Source organism: Anas acuta, chromosome 1 (genome assembly GCF_963932015.1).
Source record: "Anas acuta chromosome 1, bAnaAcu1.1, whole genome shotgun sequence".
Taxonomy (NCBI): domain Eukaryota; kingdom Metazoa; phylum Chordata; class Aves; order Anseriformes; family Anatidae; genus Anas; species Anas acuta.
The window spans coordinates 163,583,276-163,601,863 of NC_088979.1; the positions used below are offsets into that span (position 1 = coordinate 163,583,276).

An 18,588-nucleotide genomic window follows, 5' to 3' on the forward strand; every position below is an offset into this window, starting at 1 on the left:
AAAAATGAAAACAGCTGACCTTTGCTATGGGTGGGATTCATTTTAACAGTTTTCCTTTTGGGCATGTTTTACAAGAAAAACTTCTAAATATTATTCATTGGTCATTGGTCAATTATGTAAGATAACACTTGAATTTTGCAGTCAAATTAAAAAGTTTATGTCTGCTGGCACACATGCAGGACGGTTGCTATGTGATCTGTGCTTTATTTGTGTTTTTCCTGAATGATCATTATATATTTTACTTTTCATTTATTACTTTACTATCTAATGTGATAAGATGCCAAATAAAAACCTGCATACGAATGATTGTGATTTAAAGGGAGCAAAAAAATATTGCTTTTTGTAAATGTGAACACAGTTCAGCATAAACAACAACAACAAAAAAATCAAATAGGGAATGAACAATAGCCTTATTCTTCAACAAGACATAAAAAAGGCAGCATAATAAACAAAAATGGAATAAAATCTTAAATGGAATAAAATCTTAATTTCCTACTAAGGACTACAATCCCTGGACTAACACCTATAAAATGTCAGGAGATGTTCCCTCCATATTGCCAGATTTGCTATCGCTGACATGCATCAGCTGAAACATATCTGGCACCATCTTATCAACAACACTTGTATAATAGATAACAAACACAGCTTTCAGTTTAAAAACAATCACATTGTTAGGGGAGATTCCTTAGATTCCTCTTACCTTTAGCTTTGCAAAACAATCACCATCTTAGCTGTCCTAAAAAAACTATGTATGTAAATAGAGGTGTTGCTCTCACTCATATCCAGCCATGTCTTTCCCTTCATTATATTTGAAATTCAGTGATAAATGCGCTTTACAATAATATGCCTGAAGAGCTCAGTTCATTTTTTTTCCAAAGAAGATGTAAAGATGTCTTTCTCATAATACAGAAGATACAAAAACCTGCAGTGTTGACTTCAGCAGCTAATAAATACAAGCACAAGAAAGGGTACCTAGGAATTAAACCCAGATAAATCCCCACCTTCGTCACATAGGAACATCTTTGCAAGGAGGAAAAGTGGCATTGCTAGGCTTCAGTTTTCCACTGTGTCGGCAGGTAATTTGCAGTTAATCAAAACACTGTGACTGACACAACTAGTGTAGGGTGGCTCTAAGACAGCGGGGACTATGCTGGCAGGTTGGAATGAGGCCCAAATGCTGTTTTTTCTACCTCATCAATAGGATCACAGAACGAAAGTGAGGGATAAAATATTTGGAAAGAGAATCCTTCTGAGATCTGTGAATCCTCCTGAGATGCATGAAAGGCATGATGAGAATAACTGAATGCTGGCATGTTAATCTCAGTCAGCAACAAGGTTATATTTATCTCCTGTTACTTTAGAGAAGGATAATGGGAACTTTTGAGGGGATTGCATCAAAAGAAGAAGGCAGGATTTGACTTCTGCCTTCAGTAGGAAGGTTTTGGAAAGTGAATTTTGGAATTGGCAATGGGAAAGCTTCTCTACCATTTTCGTTGGAATCTCGTAGCTGCCAGTGGTTGCCAAATATGTGAGCAGCTTTGAACAATTAGCACAGATAAAACACGTATGTAAAATAAGGATACTGACAGAGAAGCCAGACCACCTTATTTCCTCTCTCTCATTACACTAAAAGTACACAGTTTCTCCACTTTCACAGAGGTATTTTCAGCACAATGGAGACATGCAGTTCCCTTTTCAATATATGGCACCTGCTCGCTTCAGGCATAATTCAGGATTGGGATCAAGGGTCTCATTTGTGAAATGTTTCTTTTTGTTGAGATGCACAAAGTGGCTACACTTTGGAAATGGAGTCAGGAGGCCTATAAGAAGTAACCACATAAAGGCCTAGCAGAAAATAGTTGTCTTTCTTGCCCACATAGGATTAAACAAAGAAAAAATGCATGAGTGATTTAAAGTAACATATAAATTTTATTTAAAAGTTGTTTTTGTTTCTTCAGAAAGTCCTATAAACTTCATCAAACTCCAGCTGCATAACAGTGCTAATATAATGCTTATGCTGTCTTTAAAATTTGTATGTCTTTACGTAGTCCTGAAGAGGAAATACCCTTGATTATACTTTTTTCACTTTCTGCGATCATTTAAGTACCCATCTAAACTGTATTTATAGAGATGAAAAAATTACGTTTTCTTTTTGGGACCATATTTTAATTTTTTCTTCCAACCCATTAAAAAAAAATAAGAAAGAAATAGACTGTCATTTTCAGAGAGTAAAAATAAATTAAACTTGCTCGTAAGAGAACTGACTAATTTCCCTAAGGATGCCTGAATCTATCTACAGTATTTCTACATCTATTTTACAGCCACTCACATTGCTATGAAATTTTAGTAGAGCTTGAAAACCGAAGTATTAACCATCTTATTTTCATATAAGTAATTAACACACACATCTTCACACTTGCTCTGGGAATGCATAACTAAATAAAAACATACTATAATTTAATCAGAAAGAAGCACACACACACACAAAATGCAATATTTAGATGTGGATATGCAAATAAAAGAAAGAAAAGTTTCCAGGTTCTCTTTTTTGGTGAAGGATGGAGGAAATCAACAGCAATGCTAGAAAATTCTGACTGCTGGCCAAGTCCATACAGCTGGGTCCTGATCTCCTGTACCTTTGGTCAGCATGTATGATTAAGGAAATGTACACGTACAATAAGCTTTCTTTCCTTTCTCAAATCAAGAAGTTGTTCAAACACCTCCTGAGCCCAGGAGCTTTTGTGGCACAATGTTTGTCCTGGGGTTACTAAGGTATTTCAGAGCAATGCCTACAGGTTTTGTCCAGCTTCACTGGTAATCAGATAGCACAATCTCTTTTTCCTCATTTGAAGCGTAAGAGGGAAAAAAAGAGCAGAACAATTTGACTTTGCTTCTTTGTAGGAGCTGCTGCATTTGATGGTTCATCTAATACAATATATTGTTGTGTGAAATAGCCTGTGGCAAATGATTCAGTGGAAATTTAGTGGAAATGTACTTGCTCCAAAATGGACAATTAGCTAGCAGCCTCCTCATAAGAACCTCCAAAATGCCCTAAAATATCAGAGTTCATGTATCCATTAATATGGTTTCTATGATGAATATGTTGCAATTTTTACTGTGTTTTGATTTTGGAATTACCTTCATCAGGCTCATTACTTCACACAATTTAATGTTGAAGGTTTGAGTAGTGATTAGAAGAAAGCTTAGACCTTTTTTAGCCATTGAAAGAGGACCATTTCGGACAACCCCTCCTGCCCCCATCACTGCCTAGTCCTAGGGAAGATGTCTCTGACAGAAATGTTCTGTGCAGGAGAGAAGGATTTTTATATGACAGAGATTTGGTGACTGATCCCATCACCACTGTCGGAGCCCAAAGTGAATTTACTGTGCAGTGAGGCTGTTTTGCAAGTGTTAGAGAGATGTATTGTTGCAGCCATCTACTGTTGGAAGTTCTGCCTGTCAGTGTACTACAGTAGAGATATTGAAATATTAGATACTGTAGAAATACTCACTGAAAGTAGAGATCTTAAAATATTTGTTGGTACTGATCTCTGTTGCATTCTTTTGGATTAGGCTATATGTAAATGCAGCTGTTGTGTTTTTATTTTAATTTTGTCATTTAGTAAGGCTGTTTTCCTTTCCCTTAATATTCATGGAGTTATGCTTACAATATGGATTATAGCAAGGCCATGGCACTAAAAGTGTATTTCTCTTCACATATTATTACATTCATGTTAGATAGCTTTTAAGATTTCTTATGTTTTAATGAAGTTATTAAAGTGAATGCTCTGACTGCATAATTCATGAGCCTTCATTCTGTCTTCAAAGAAACGGTCTCTAAACAATTTTTTATTTTACAAATCGTTTATAATCTTTTTTATAATTTGGTCCCTGGAGATAGTTCAGATTTATAGTATTTGCTTGACAGATACAAAGAAGTGCTATGTATTTTCTATTTATAACTCATAAATATTGAGATTAGCTTTCACACATCATGGGCTGGATTATGGGCTGCTTTCTCTTCTGTGTCTGTATCTGCAGCTTCCTGCAGAAGGAAGATCACACGGATCCAATCAGTCTTTGCATTTCTTCCTAAGCATTAATTTGGCACAAATGGATACAGTTTAGGGTTTTCTATAATCTGAATAATTCCTATAACCCACAATGCCTAAGCAGGAGCTGAGCCCATGCCAGTTAGGTCCCCACCTCCCCATTGGTAACCTGAGTCTGACCTCAGGCATGTTGAGAGGCAGCAGCACGAAGGAGATAAAGGGAAGAAAAAGCTTCCTCCTAGGATACATTCCTAGTAACTAGATTGACTAAAAGCTAAGCATACTAAAACAACACATAAAACAAAAATGCAGTGTCTTCTTTTTTTTTTTTTTTTGAAGAAATAAACCTTGCTGAAATTAATCTTAAAAAGACAATAAGCTATGTTAAAGCTTGCACTTATTATCAGCTATTAAGAGTTGAAACTTTTTAGAAATGGAACAATATTTTGTCAGTAATACATATAGACACTGAACTTCTTAAGAAAAGGCATTTAAGCCTTGGGTAGCGAAACACTCGTAACAACAGTCTGTTCAGGTGCCAGCTCGTCTTAGCTAATATATTTCAATTTCTCATTCAAAGCAGGGAAAGCTGCTGGAAAATTGAAATGAAAGCTTTTATTTCATATTAGGATCAAAAATGATCATAAATGCAGGCTACAACTAAATACATTGATATCTATAGAATTGCCTACATAAACGTGTGTTAATATTGGGACTCTTCCTATAAAATAAAAAAACACTGTATTTATTTTACAGCATGCATTTATCTGCTGTCAGACCTGCTAAGGGTTAAGCTACTATTTCTTTTTATTTATAAAACAACTAAAAAATACAAATACAACACAAGATTAAAATGAATGTAGATAAAAGTTTCATACTCATTCAAATCAGTAACTGAAATCACTACCATTCTGATTTAAATGAATACCTCGCAAGTTATAATTGTATATCTCAAAAGGTATAATAATATAAAGATAATTTCTGCTCTCTTTCTGGAGCAGAAGGGATTGTAAACCTGAATAACATACTGTAATTCACAGACAACCCTTGTAAACTGAAATGCATTGCTGAGCTGCACTGTGCCCTTATCAAGGAATTAGTTGGACTGTGTCTTTATCAGCTGTTTGGAGAGATTAAATGGCAAGCTTGTTTTGAAATCTTTCAGTTTTGTAAGTCCTCTAAAGGCAATTAAAAAAATAGAGTGATTTGGGAGTCTAAGTTCCCTTGATTTTCAGTAAGACATAAGCTTCTACGCCTCTTAGAAATTTTGGGTGAAATATGCCTATAAAGCCATGTAACCCTGGTTTACCTAATTCCAACAAATAAAAATAATTTCTTCATAGCTAACATTCCTACATATCACCTGCCAGATGTCAGTTTCATTAAAAATGCATTTGAATATAATTTAAATAATTAAAATTCCATTTTAAAACATGCATAATTGTTTGCCAGAGGCCCTTCCTCACCAGAAGTAATAATTTCCACTTGTTGTGGCGACTTGATGAGCTCAGGCTGAACAGTTCCAGTGTTTGAGCCAAGGTTTGCTTTAGTCACAGCCTGATGTTGCAATTAAGTTTAAGACCTGGGAGTTTATTGCTCAGATGGGTGATCTGGTTTTGCTACAAGGAGTCTAATGAATTTGATGATTAGTTTGTTGTCTTTTATTATCTGTCTGAAGTAATTTATGCTAGGCTTTTGACTGTTAATAAAATTTATGGAAACGTTCAAAATGTGGGAGATAAAGACTTTTTTTTTTTTCTATTTTCTTTTTCAACTGTCATAACATTTAAATGGGACACATAGGCTGACTAGATGGATTAGGGTTTCACCAGCAGAACAACTGTAGCCATGCTAGGAAAGATGGTATTTTAAAACTACTTTGATTGTTCTCTTGCTTTTGATACATGCTTTCTTAACTGGGCTCTGTTTCAGCACAGCATAAATATACATGTTGAAAACCAATAATGTTTTAAAGTATGATTGACCACAATTATGGATGCATTCCAATTTTTAATAAATTATTATTAACAAGAAGTTCAGAAGACTACTGAACCACAGTGACTGACTTGGTCTTTGTATTGGGACAACAGATGCATAATTGCTAAAGCTTTCCACGTCACTGAGGAGCAAAGGTATAGCAGATATTCACTAGAAGCAGTTATACTTAAAACATGCAGGGCAGCAGCCAGAAGGAGACTGCAGAGTTGCCTGCTGTTTGCTGTGAATGCTTGGCAGTGCTGTCAGACCTCCTGCAGGAGCCAGAGCCTTGTTTCTCCTTTGTGCAATGCAGATAAACTCCACTGAGAGGCAGAAAGGCTAGATGGAGGAGAAAGAGGAGCCATTTCCAAGTGTCCATCTTCTCCTTTTCCAGCATCTTTTCCAATATAGGATAGAATAACATAAAAGATGCTAAACTCAAAAACTAGATACTTCTCAGCAATTTTTGACAAATGTCTAAGATTTTTTTTTTTTCTCATCTGTGACACCTACATAATTTTCACCTCTTGCTAACGGTCTCCCCTTGGTGACAGTAAGTGCTGTTGAGTATATAGGTAGCAGTCAGTCTGAGATAACATTTGATTGTTAGTGTTTTCCCACCTCCACTGCAATGCAAAACTTTCAGTTCTGCAAAGTGAAAAGCAATTTTAGTGTCTAGAGAAAATAACGAACTAGTGGGGAAAGTGTTCCCTAATCGAGATAAAATCCTGCCACCTTCACTACCACTTAACAGTACCTTACTCTGAGATTAGGTATTAGTTAGTGTGAATAATAACAGAAGCTCAGTTGGATTTCAAGTTATTTCTGCATAATTTATTCAAAAGATAAATTCCCTAATGAAAGATACTGTATCCACTTTAAACCAATGTTATTTCATCTATAATTACTGCCTCAGGTGTACCACACTAACTGCCATTTATCACTGTCAGGGACTTTTGAATTCCTACTACAACTATGGTATCCCATTGGGTTTGTTTGTCTCGGAGAGTACAAGATGTTTCTAGTTTGGTATGGCCCTAAAAAAGAAGAACAAAACCTGTCATCCCCTAGAAATACATTTGAATGCCCTTTACTCTGTTCTGGCACTTCATCACATAAAGGAGAGTAAGCACATTCATTTCCAACAATGCATTATATTTTTCATCTCAAGTTGATAGAAGATCTTCAGTTCATTGGTACTTGCCTGCCACTTTCTCTTAGGGGTTTTGTAGCCATTATCCATCATGTCTTTCAAAATTTGTGAAAGAATATAGACATTCTGGCTCTTAGACCTCTACTTAAGTCACAAAGTATCACACTTCCTCACTAAGAGAATGTAATTTTTCTTTAGGAAACAATTATGAAGGAAATGTTCTTAAGAACTGTAATTTGCAATTGGTTCAGTACAGGTGTTGATGAAACAATTAGTGTTGTGTTCACATTTTAGAATGGGTGTTCAAGAAGTTACACTTGATTCAGGTAACAACCACAACAACATTTTGATGTCTTCTATTTTACGATATCTGCTGTTGTACAGTGGAAGACTTTAGAAGCAAGTAAAATAAATAATGATAACTGGCTACTGGTATGAGATGTTGTTTCCTTTCTCTTTATGAAGGCTCTCCTGTTATTGTTCATCAGAAGTGGTAAACAAAACCTCCAGGCTTACTTCAAGCATGCCCCCATTCTGATGTGTACTTTGTATATCACTCTTGCTTGTATCATTTTGTTTATTTCTTGTTTATTCAAAATGAGCAATTATATCATATGTGTGTTAGTGACAGCTGTCAAAGTGTTCAGTTCTGGAGCTGTGATAGAAACATCCTTATTCTCAATGGTTTTTAAGAGAAGGTATATAAAATAAACTTCTCCTACAAAGACCTTTCCTTATGAAGCATCTTCTTGTTATTTAATTTGGTCTTAGCTAATTGGCAATTCAGAAAGTAATTTGTGTCCGAGAATTCCAGACACAGCAGAGAACAGAAGCCTATGTGGAGCTCTGCCAGGTCCCCAGGACACAGCTCTAGTGTCACACGTGCTGACTGTGCCCTCCCTTAGAGATGGCATACATCACCTCACTCACTGCGTGCTTAGCCTTACTATGAGGACTATTTGTAGGTATCAACCTCATTGACTCCCACAAGTGCAAGACTGTCATTTTGATTGCTGGTGTACATGTAAATGCAGAACAGTCCCAAATCTGTGCATGGGAGCAATCACACCTGAGTCCTTCAAATGCAGAAACAATTACCCTAGCACCTCAGACAGTAGTCAGCACAGTGACCTGTGATGAGTTCCTCTATTATGTATTATCAGTAACATTGTAGGGAAATGTTCACGTTTTGTGAGATTAAACAGACAATAGGAATTGTAGTCAGATTTCTTTTTCTCTTGCCTGAATAGTCCATATTTATCTCCAGGCAACAGGAGAGGAAGAAAGTACAGAGAGCGCTATCTGACTGCTTAACTCTTCAGACCTTGTCTTGGACTGGAATGCGATGTATAATGAATTTCCTTTTTTTAAATCTAGAATGAGTTCTGTTATACCCAGTCATGCCTTAAGTTTCAGAAAACACAAAATGCATTTTTCAGACAGTGAACAAGAGCCCTTACCCTCTCAACCAAGAGATCTCCAATGGAAAATGAATTGTTTTTCTGCCTTACAAGCCTGCAAAGTCTACAAGCAGATTTTCATGCACATACCTGACAGTCCACCAACATCCATCTTCTTCAGGTTCTTTGCCTCCAGAATGACAACAGTCAGCTTGCCAGCAGTAGGCACATAGCGAAGGGAGAAGCAGATATCACCCAGCTTTTCTTGCTGTGAAAGCAAACAAGTCATTGTGTTATTTTTTTTTTTTTTTAATCGTTTTGAACCTTTTAAAAGTATGATTTTGAAAAAACAGGATTACATTTCAATAAAAACAGGATTACATTTCAATCTCCTGTTGCAAAACAAACCATTCAAATTAACAATGTGTCTGCCACAAGTTAAATCCTTGGTAACATGAAGTCTATTGTAACAACTGGAGTTCACAGCAACTGTCCTGGACGGACCCAAATGACAAGATGTGCTGGCTGCAAAGCAAGATGCAGTGCCCCCCACTTCACCTTGGACAATCAGGGTTCCAGACTGTTTGCTCTGTAATATTAACCAAGTCATTATTTTTTTCCAGTTTGTGTTTCACTGGAAATCAATTAACACACATATGCAACCACTAGTGTTTTCTGCAAAAGAGTAATGTTGGTTCTTTCTCATCATGATTTGTCACAAAAGCAAAATGTAGATAAAACACAAAGCACAGAACAATAAATATAAGAAAGGCCTGTCTCCTATCAGACAGGCAAACCAGGAAGGCAGATAGGCAGGGAGTGCATCCCTCTTCACATCAGGAGTGGTTGGAAGTTTTGCCTTCAGCCTTTGCATACTATCATCTGGGATCCTGCCAAACACAACCTTTTGCCACTCATTGTTTAGTACTTTCCTAACAGTCCTGGCAAAGAGGGAGAGGCTGAATTATGGGCAGGAGTACAGGAACTTCGTTTTAAAAGTAGGAATAATACATTTAAACTTGCAGATATAGGAGATAAAAGACCAGACTACTGCTTAGAAATGATCTTTAGGATGATCTGAGCTGCTTTCCTCCTTCCTTTCAGGTACAATGGTATCTCTAGGTGAGTAAGTAGGTTTCCTTTAAAAAAAGAAGAATCATGTTATACTAAACAGTCCAATAGGCATTTTAGACAGCACTATTTCTCTTTCAACGACCTTATGGCACATATCTGTTTTCCACAGTGTATTCTGGCAGTGAAGTACATTTTTATCAGTCCCTTTGGCTCCAGTGTTTTGTTAGGATAAATTGGAAGGTTGATTGCTGAGAAGTGTTGGATGTGTATCCAGGCTTTTGGTTAAGACATTGGATAATTCTGGCAAAAATTATGCACCTTTTCCCCATACCACAAATATAGGAAGGACATGGCAATTTACCAGGTTCAAAGAGTCAAGAAGAAAGATACAAATGCAGAACCTTACCAAAAAAGCTGTGGGAAAACTACCGAAAGTAATTGCTCATGGGTCCACAGTTGTAGTTGGAATGTCACAAAGAAAAGACAGACCACATCCTAAGGACTTTACCATGGAAAATGCACCAAAATGTCATTTATGAGAATCTGAGCTTTAACCACCAAGCCAAATTTTCAGCACTGGTAACAGTTAGATATAGAGGTCTAGCTATACAAATGCTCAATAACTGTTTTTACAAGTACTTTCTACTGAGAGTCAAGTGCCTATGCTGTGTTAAACTAGGTTTTATTTGCTGAATTTTATGCAAAGTATCTAAATATCTGTGTGCACAAGCATTTTTGAAAATGAAATTCCTACCGAATAACAAGCATCTATTCTACTTTTGTGGTTTCCTTATATTCTTCTCACAATAGCTCTTAGACACAAACACTTTTTTTTTATCCAGGCTTGGATAAGCATCTGCAATATATCCATCTGAAGGATTAATTCCAGATACTCAGCAATACTTCAAAGTTTACATCTTCCCCCATCAAAAGGTGTGTAGGTCTGTCTCAGAAGAATTTCTTGGGGACACAAGAATCTGCTTGTGTTTTTCTTGCTCAAGGACTTGAACCTGATATATTAAAAATTACTCAGCATCATGTAGTTATAGATCCTTTTAATGTGCAAAAACTTGGAAACTTCAATAATAATGCAACACCTATAAAGTGATAGACTCTGAATGGATTATTACAAGTCAGGAAAGAGACCTTGGGATTGTAATAGATAGATCCCTGAAAACCATCAGCTGTGTGCTCACCATGGCCAGAAAACATATAGAACAAACACAGAAGTTGTGTATAATTAGTAAACAATCAGGTGGAACAAAATGAAACAAAACAAAAGCTTATAATGTTAAATGTATGTATCATGTATAAGATATGCACACATGCCCGTATCTTGAAAACTGGTGTGGTTATGCTATCCTTTCACCTCAAAAAGGATATAGTAGAACTCGGAAATATTCCCAGAAAAGCAGCAAGAATGATGAAAAATATGATACAGCTTCTGCATTAGGAAGAGTTAAGTAGATTACAACTCTTCAGGCTGGAATGGGGATATTGGGAAAGGGTATCTTAAAGACCTTGATCTGACCCAGGAGGGCCATAATGATGTTATGACTTTGTTCAAAGGAAGACATCCTGATACCACAAAATTTACATTTTTAACTCATATCTAAAATAACCTAAAATGGCTTTCACTGCATAAACTGAATTTTTAAGAAAGGACTCACTATTCCTCTTTGTCTGCATAGGCTTTTATAAAGATTCTGATCATGGAAATACATATTTCAGCATAGTTCACCTTTGACTCTGAGTGTGCAATGACATGGTGATAGCAAAGCATGTTTCTGCTGCCCTGACATTCAGTTTGGGAAGTGTGTGTTGGCTGGGCTAATGGTGAAGTTGATCTATCCCTTGCAGCTTGCTCAGAATGGAAGAAATCAATTGCTTATTGATTCATGTTATCATGATCACAGCTCACCCAGCCGCGTGGTGTTCCTTGCTGTTGCTGTTTTATTACATGGTAGACTTGGTTTAAATTAGCCTGGCTGACTCATGGGCTGAGTAAGACTGAAACGGGATATTTGAAAGCTTGTCATGGTCCCCCATCTCAGATGCTTTTGTACTCAAGTATCAACCAACATTCAAGGGCTCTGCCCTCATCCCTAGATTGACTAGGCAGTATGTCTGTTGTAGCGGTACAGGAACTTGTATTCCTCAGAAATGTACCTCACTGACAGAATATCTAAACATCTATTTTGGAAGGAATTTTTGAATTAATGACATATTTCCAATTGGTTCCTTGATTGTTCTTACTGTTTTTGTTTTTTTTTTTTAAATGTTTGTACTGAGACTGAAGTGTCTCAATAAAATTGCACTAGAATAGCAGAGTGCCTCAGCAGAAGCTGGAGAAGGTATTTTACAAACAGTTATTGCCACAGAGACCATCACCTCTCACCAGCCTTTCTCCATCTGTAACCATGTTATGCTTCTGTGCAAATACTGCAATTGTCTACACAGAAGATTAATTTTATGAGAGTATTCAATGCATTTTTAGCCTCATCTAATGTAATTTTAGCTGCAGGAAACATGGAGAAGAAGACAGGACCATGTAAACAGCCAGTTTTCCATAGATCACCAGCAAGCCATGGGAAATGACAGCAGATGATGGGCTCATTTCAGTGAATAACTTGAAGAAAAAGCAGAGATACCTGTTTAAATCCCTACATAATCACATGTGGAGCTTTTTTGCTCTCATTAAAATCTGTAACAACTAGTTTTCTTGAATATTTCTTGTACTTTAACATTACCTCTTTGCATTGCTGCCAAGAGTTTTCTATTCCTAAGCTGCTTTGTATTTTTTTTTTATTTTAAAAATATTTGTCAGGCAAAATACTGAAAGTGGCAGCACTGCAATGAAGCAACAGAAAACAATCACTAGAGGTGTGGTTTGCAGGAGATAATTACAAACCCCTGCAGGGCTATGAGGTACAGATGAGTGCTTCTGGTATGGTGATTATCTCATGAAGGTGCCTTATTGTTATTATGAATTTCTTTCAGCCCTATGTATAAATAATTTATGTTAGTAAATTACTTTGATCTCTGATGAAAACTGTAAGTTAGTGTTAGAAAGTTCCAACTGGGAGGTTCACAGATATTAACCTATTCATGTATAACACCTAAACACCAATCAAAAGACTCTCTCCATCTAAGCAACTTCATAACTTCATTACATTTAAAGAGGATGCAATGGAGCAGAACATAAATGACATAGCACTGGTAACACTTCTTCAGCTTAGAAAAGGCTATTTGAGGTCCCATTGAGAACCTGATCTTTCTAGAGAAGACTGTAAGCCTCTCCTGCCTGTCTCATGTTTTTTCTTGTATTTGTCAGTAGTCATTTTTACCTTGACAGCCCACTTTCCTAATAAGCTACAGAGAAAAATGCTATTTATGCAGATTACTCTCATTCACACTGCAGAATCTCTAACAGTGATATCTATCTTCTTAATACAAGCATTCTCCACATTTTGTGTAAGATATTACAAGAAAGTTGATGATTGCAGCTCTCTTGGTAAAGCAATACCAAAACAACAAGCCACAGCACAATACTTTTTTTTTTTTTTTTTTTCCCCTAATTGGATCTAAGACTCCAAAATTGTCAGTACAAGAAAGATATAAACACAGTGCAGTGGGTTTTCAAATTCAATACCCAGTTTTGATTGTAGATATTTGCATGAGACTAAAAGAAACAAAATAGGATGTTGTTTGTGGGTGAAGACCCAAAATACAATCTTCCACCAGCAATCCGTATTTGAAATATAAGCTAATAGTATTGATAATAGATAATCAAGGAGCTGGAGCACCTCTCCTATGAAGACAGGGCAAGGGAGTTGGGCTTGGAGAAGAGAAGGCTCCGGGGAGACCTTACAGCGACTTTCCAGTACCTAAAGGGGGCCCACAGGAAAGCTGGGGAGGGACTCTTTATCAGCGAGTGCAGTGATAGGACGTGGAGTAGTGGCTTTAAACTTAAGACAGGTACATTTAGATTAGGTGTAAGAAAGAAATTCTTTATTCAGAGGGCAGTGAGACACTGGAACAGGTTGCCCAGGGAAGCTGTGGGTGCCCCAACCCTGAAGGTGTTCAAGGCCAGGCTGGATGGGTCTTTGATGCACCAACAAAACTATTTTAAAACTCCGTGGAGAAAATTGGGACAGTACCAAGGTGTGTTATAAATGAGCTTTTTTTTTATTTTTTATTTTTTATTTTTTATTTTTTTTTCAAATTCAGGAAACCCAGGTAAATGGTAATGACAGGAACTCTAATTGTAGTTCCCATATCCATGGGCTTTGGACAGTTTTGAAGCCATTGTTATTCTGTCTACATATAAGAGATCTCAAATCCAACAAATTCCTTGTTTTGGCACATAAACCACGAATGCATTTAGCCACAAAAGAGTCATACTAATATTAGCATCAGAATCATACAGATGCAGAAATGGATGACATGGACTGGCCACAATTGCAATTGCCACTGCAGGAACTGGGTGGAATTAGCAACCAATATACATAACTGGGATCTAGAATTAGGAAAATACTCCTCCTTCAGGTTAAATAAGGATCATACTGGAAAAGGAAAATGAAATACTGTGTTTTTTTGGGGTTTCCCCTCTTTCTCTAAGCCTGAAATTTTATTACCATAACAGCTATCTTCAACATTACTAGCTTTGAAGGCATTGCATTTTTGATAAATATACTGCTCAACAACAAAGAATATTTCAAGCCTGCAAGAGGTAAAAGCAGGAAAGAAGATATTTTTCACTAACACTTGCAAACAGATGACTCCACAATATGAAGATAGTTCTACCACAATTAGACAAAGGAGTGGGAAGTGAACAAGAAGGATATAAAATTCACTTTGCATAAATAAGCTAGAAATAGGTGGTACATCAGGGAAAGAAAAAGGAGAACTGGAAAGAGAAAGAAAAGCTGGAGCTTATGTGTTAGCCCATTACTACAGCACTTTCGGAGATTCTTACATGAATATGTATGTACACCATGTAACACTGAACCCCAAAGTCTATGAACTACTTTGTTGATAAAGTGCTGAGAGTGAAGAGGAAAGGCAGAATTCTCCCTAGCCTTTTCAAGCAAAATGCTGATTACAGAAGCAGGTATTTCAGACATGTGAAATGTTAACTATAAACCCAGTCAATACAAACTTAGGGTTTTAACAAACGAAACCATTAATCTGACAAGCAGAATAATTTCTTCTCAGTCTAAAAGGATTTCATTCCCATGAATGGAGCAGCCACACTGTTATACAGCTTAAAATAAACAAGTGCTAAATGCCTCTGGAGATAAGGAAGAACCTTCTTCAAGACTGTACCTACTGCACTTTTGAAGAAAACGTTTTAAAACAGTACAAATATGAACAGACAAGTGTCCTACCACATGCTTCCTTATTCAAGGATCAGCCTTTATTCACAGGAATAACCCACTTTTCTTCCAAAATGGATGTACAGTGCTTGTGATCAAAGGTCTCTCTTGTTTGCTTTTACTAGCATTATTTCAGAAGTGCTTTTGTAGGTAATACCCTCTTCAAATGTGAAAACTTGGCCATAAAACGAAGCTCATGTTAATGTAAAGTATTCAGTTACAAGCCATATAACAAGTAAATTAAGAACCAAAGCTAAGTGAAATAGGTTACAGCAGGAGATCTCAGAAGAAACAGAGGGTTCTTGAGGCACAGATCCAAAGGGCTTGTTTCGGATGCTGTAAAAAAGGGATTAACAGTGACAACAGTCTAAAGGAAAGATGGAAAGGAGGCTGATGCTAGGTGAACAGAGAACAGAAATAGAAGCAAAGGTCCAGGAGGTAAGTTTTAAAAGGGAATTTTAGAGCAGACAGGGAACAATCTTTCAAATGAAGGGCATTTATTAAAGGTATCAGGAGGTGGTATCTGTAGGGATATAGTCATGGTATAAAGTAGGTGAGTGGAAGAGCCAAAAGAAACAGCTTTAATTACAAATTCCTTTCTATTGCTTTCCCTACTATAGTTCTACTCTCTGACTCCTTTGTCATACAACTACTGTATGCCAGCTCTACTTTTTACCTTTGCTTAAAGGGAACAAGGCCTGACAAGATCTTCCTGTGGAAATAAAATCTACTTTATTTTTTCTCTGAACATCACTTGACATAGAATTCTTCACAAATCTCTGCCTTCTAATTGTAATATATATGTGGTAGACTGCATTTCTTTTAACTGCCCTAATAATGTAACAGTCTCCAATACAATGGTAAATCAGACTTGTAAGCAAGTTGGGCAACAATTTGAACTAGTCAATGTTATTAAAATATTAACAAGTCAGGTTCTGTCAGGTTCCCTCTTTTAGTCCTCTTCATTTCATTTTTAACTGTTTAGAGAAAGCACTTCTACTGCTGTTCTCTAAAAAGCAGAAAAATTGAGGGAGAAAACACTGTTATTATTAGTAGAAAATGACACTTCATGGTCATCAGTTTAAAAGCATTACAATCAGCTGCCTCTTCCAAAATTAGAAAAGCTGTGGCTGAAGGCACTTGAAATCAAAGATTAGAAGAAATGCACCCTTTCATTTCCAAATGAGAGACGATGCTACCAAACATACCGAGTTCTTAATTAAAGAAGACAAAAAAAAAAACACACCAACAATCCAAAACAAGAAAACTTAAGTAAATGAGAAAGAGAGGAATGAATTAAAACAAACATATGCAACCAAAAATCAGACTAGTTTTCAGTAGCTCTTTGCCTACCCACAAAGGCTTGCAGCTGGCTGCTCTGCTTTAATGATTGCATCTTGCTCTATTTTGCCACTTCGCTTCTCCTCAGCTCTCGCCTGATCATATTTCTAAATGTCACTCACGTTTATGCAGGCCAGTGCGCAAAACAAAATTAATTTAACTGAATGGCACATTAATATTATTACTTTTGACAGCATGGAAAACTTATTAACTCTAGCATGTCACTAGGCTCGTCTTCTAGTGAGTGGTCTAAGTACAACATTGAAAGGAAATGTAATACAGTTGAACAATTTTTTTTTTTTTCCTTTTTGGCTTATCAGGCACCAGGAGAAGTCAAATCACAAAGCTTTTCCATAATTAATAGCAAATTACATGTACATTGTAGTCACTCTACAGAAAATCCTTGTCCTCTTGTGATAGGACATAGAAAGTCACAGTACAGTACTCTCACATGAATTGAAAACATCTCTTGAAGTAAGTATGGGCACTGTAATGCTTAGTTAATGCAGTTTCCACTATCAAAAGAGTGTCTTGTTTCCAGAAGTGATTGACTCAAATGCTTTAGATCGTGGATTGAAATTACAGCATACATCAGAAAATATATAGGGTCAGCAGACAGTGAACTGTAATTAAGAATCAAATCAATTACAGACTTCTTACTTGTATCCAATATATCATCTTTATATGAGTGAGGTACTTTTTTCATTAAAGTAGCACATGCAGATTTTGGTGAGGATCAGTGTTGCTCCGTATACGGTACTGTATCAAAAACCTGTCACAGAGTCCTTGCTAAAATGACCATACATTTGCAGTTAATGACAAGACAGAATGCACAGATTAAATGAATCAGTAGCTGAGAATGAGTGGCAAGACGGCGTGAGTAATTCTCCATGGATGCTGGTAAATTCTGTTGAAATCCAACAGCCCCAATGAAGGACTATCAGGTGAATTCAGTGACTCCATTATTGAAGCTATACAGTATATTTCTGTTTGTGCATCTGCAATCTGCAAGAACCATGAAGGGAAATTCAATGGAATCTGTGGATTACTTTCATAGGCAGCTATCTTTTTCGCTTTCCTCCGCAAAAAACTATGAAGATAAAATGACCTTGCACCTTGTGCCAGTCACAGATATGTTATAAATAAATGGCTCTTTTTGCAGTGACACTAACTCAGCCTGGTTCTTTCAGTTCTTGTGGATATATGTCCTCCTTCCTCTCATTTTTTGCTTGCTGTAACAACAGTTCAGCTTTCATGCTCCCCCATGATATCCCCCCGCACTACCTCTAGCTCTCTTCTATGACCCCAATTCACAAACTCCACACAATACAGTAGCCTCCTTCGAAATCTCCTAAAATGGCCATTAGACAAGAGGCAGTATGTGATGTAGTTGTTCTGAAACTAGAAACCTGCTGGTTAGCAAGAGGCAGGCCAGAGACTTCACCAGTAGGTGAAGTCTTAAGGCAAGACAGTTCTCCACCTGTAATTTATCCAGATGAAGAAGGCTTTTTGCTTCATGTATAATTTCAACCAACACAATGTCATCTATTATTTCCACCCACTGCTTCTGTTCTACAGTCACTGGCAGGTTTTGAAATCTCGTTCTGTATCCCTGTTTTTCATTTGGAAAGTTTTCTTACATTGCCCTCTTTTACTAATTTTTGCACTGGAGATTTTTCTAGAGCACCCAAGCTTCCTAAAAAATATGAGATAGGGTAAAGGATACACAGCTGGAAAAGAGGCAAGCTGAAAACCCTCAGAAAATCTCAGAAGTGCTCTTTGTGTAGGGCTTTCTAGTTTCTGGGAAGTTGAAAAAAATGTAAAATACTCTCTCAGATGCTTTCAATATTTTTGTCTTGGTTCCAGTTGAAATGAAGAACATAATGCACGCCCCATGAACAAAAGTTTAGAATTCAGCTTGGTAAAAATTTGTGCTCAGTTCAAAATTATTTTCTCCTAACTATTGCTGTGTATTCAGATCTATTGACTTTCTCTTACCAGACTCATTGCCACTTCTTAAACCTTGCATTCAAAAATATATTTTTGTGAATCCACTGAAATACATTCAAGTTTTTGGATAAATACGTATGTGTAAAAGCCTCTTATATTACTCCACTTCCCCAGTATTTCACTTTGAAAAATGCACTCTCTTAATGCATTCTTTAGGAAGACAAGACAGCTCATCAAAGGTCATCGTAGCAATCAGTACAACA

The 18,588-nt window shown here is 36.8% G+C and overlaps 1 protein-coding gene across 6 annotated transcripts in view; it reads right to left on the reverse strand.

The window, feature by feature from the left end:
* The window catches only part of SYT1 (synaptotagmin 1), a 357,603-nt gene that overhangs the window by 45,725 nt on the left and 293,290 nt on the right, over nt 1-18,588 (reverse strand). For all 6 annotated transcript variants that reach the window (XM_068669113.1, XM_068669116.1, XM_068669110.1 and 3 more), the window contains one exon: nt 8,733-8,850. In XM_068669113.1, the coding sequence (XP_068525214.1) occupies nt 8,733-8,850 (118 nt within the window). The remainder of the gene's footprint in view (nt 1-8,732; nt 8,851-18,588) is intronic.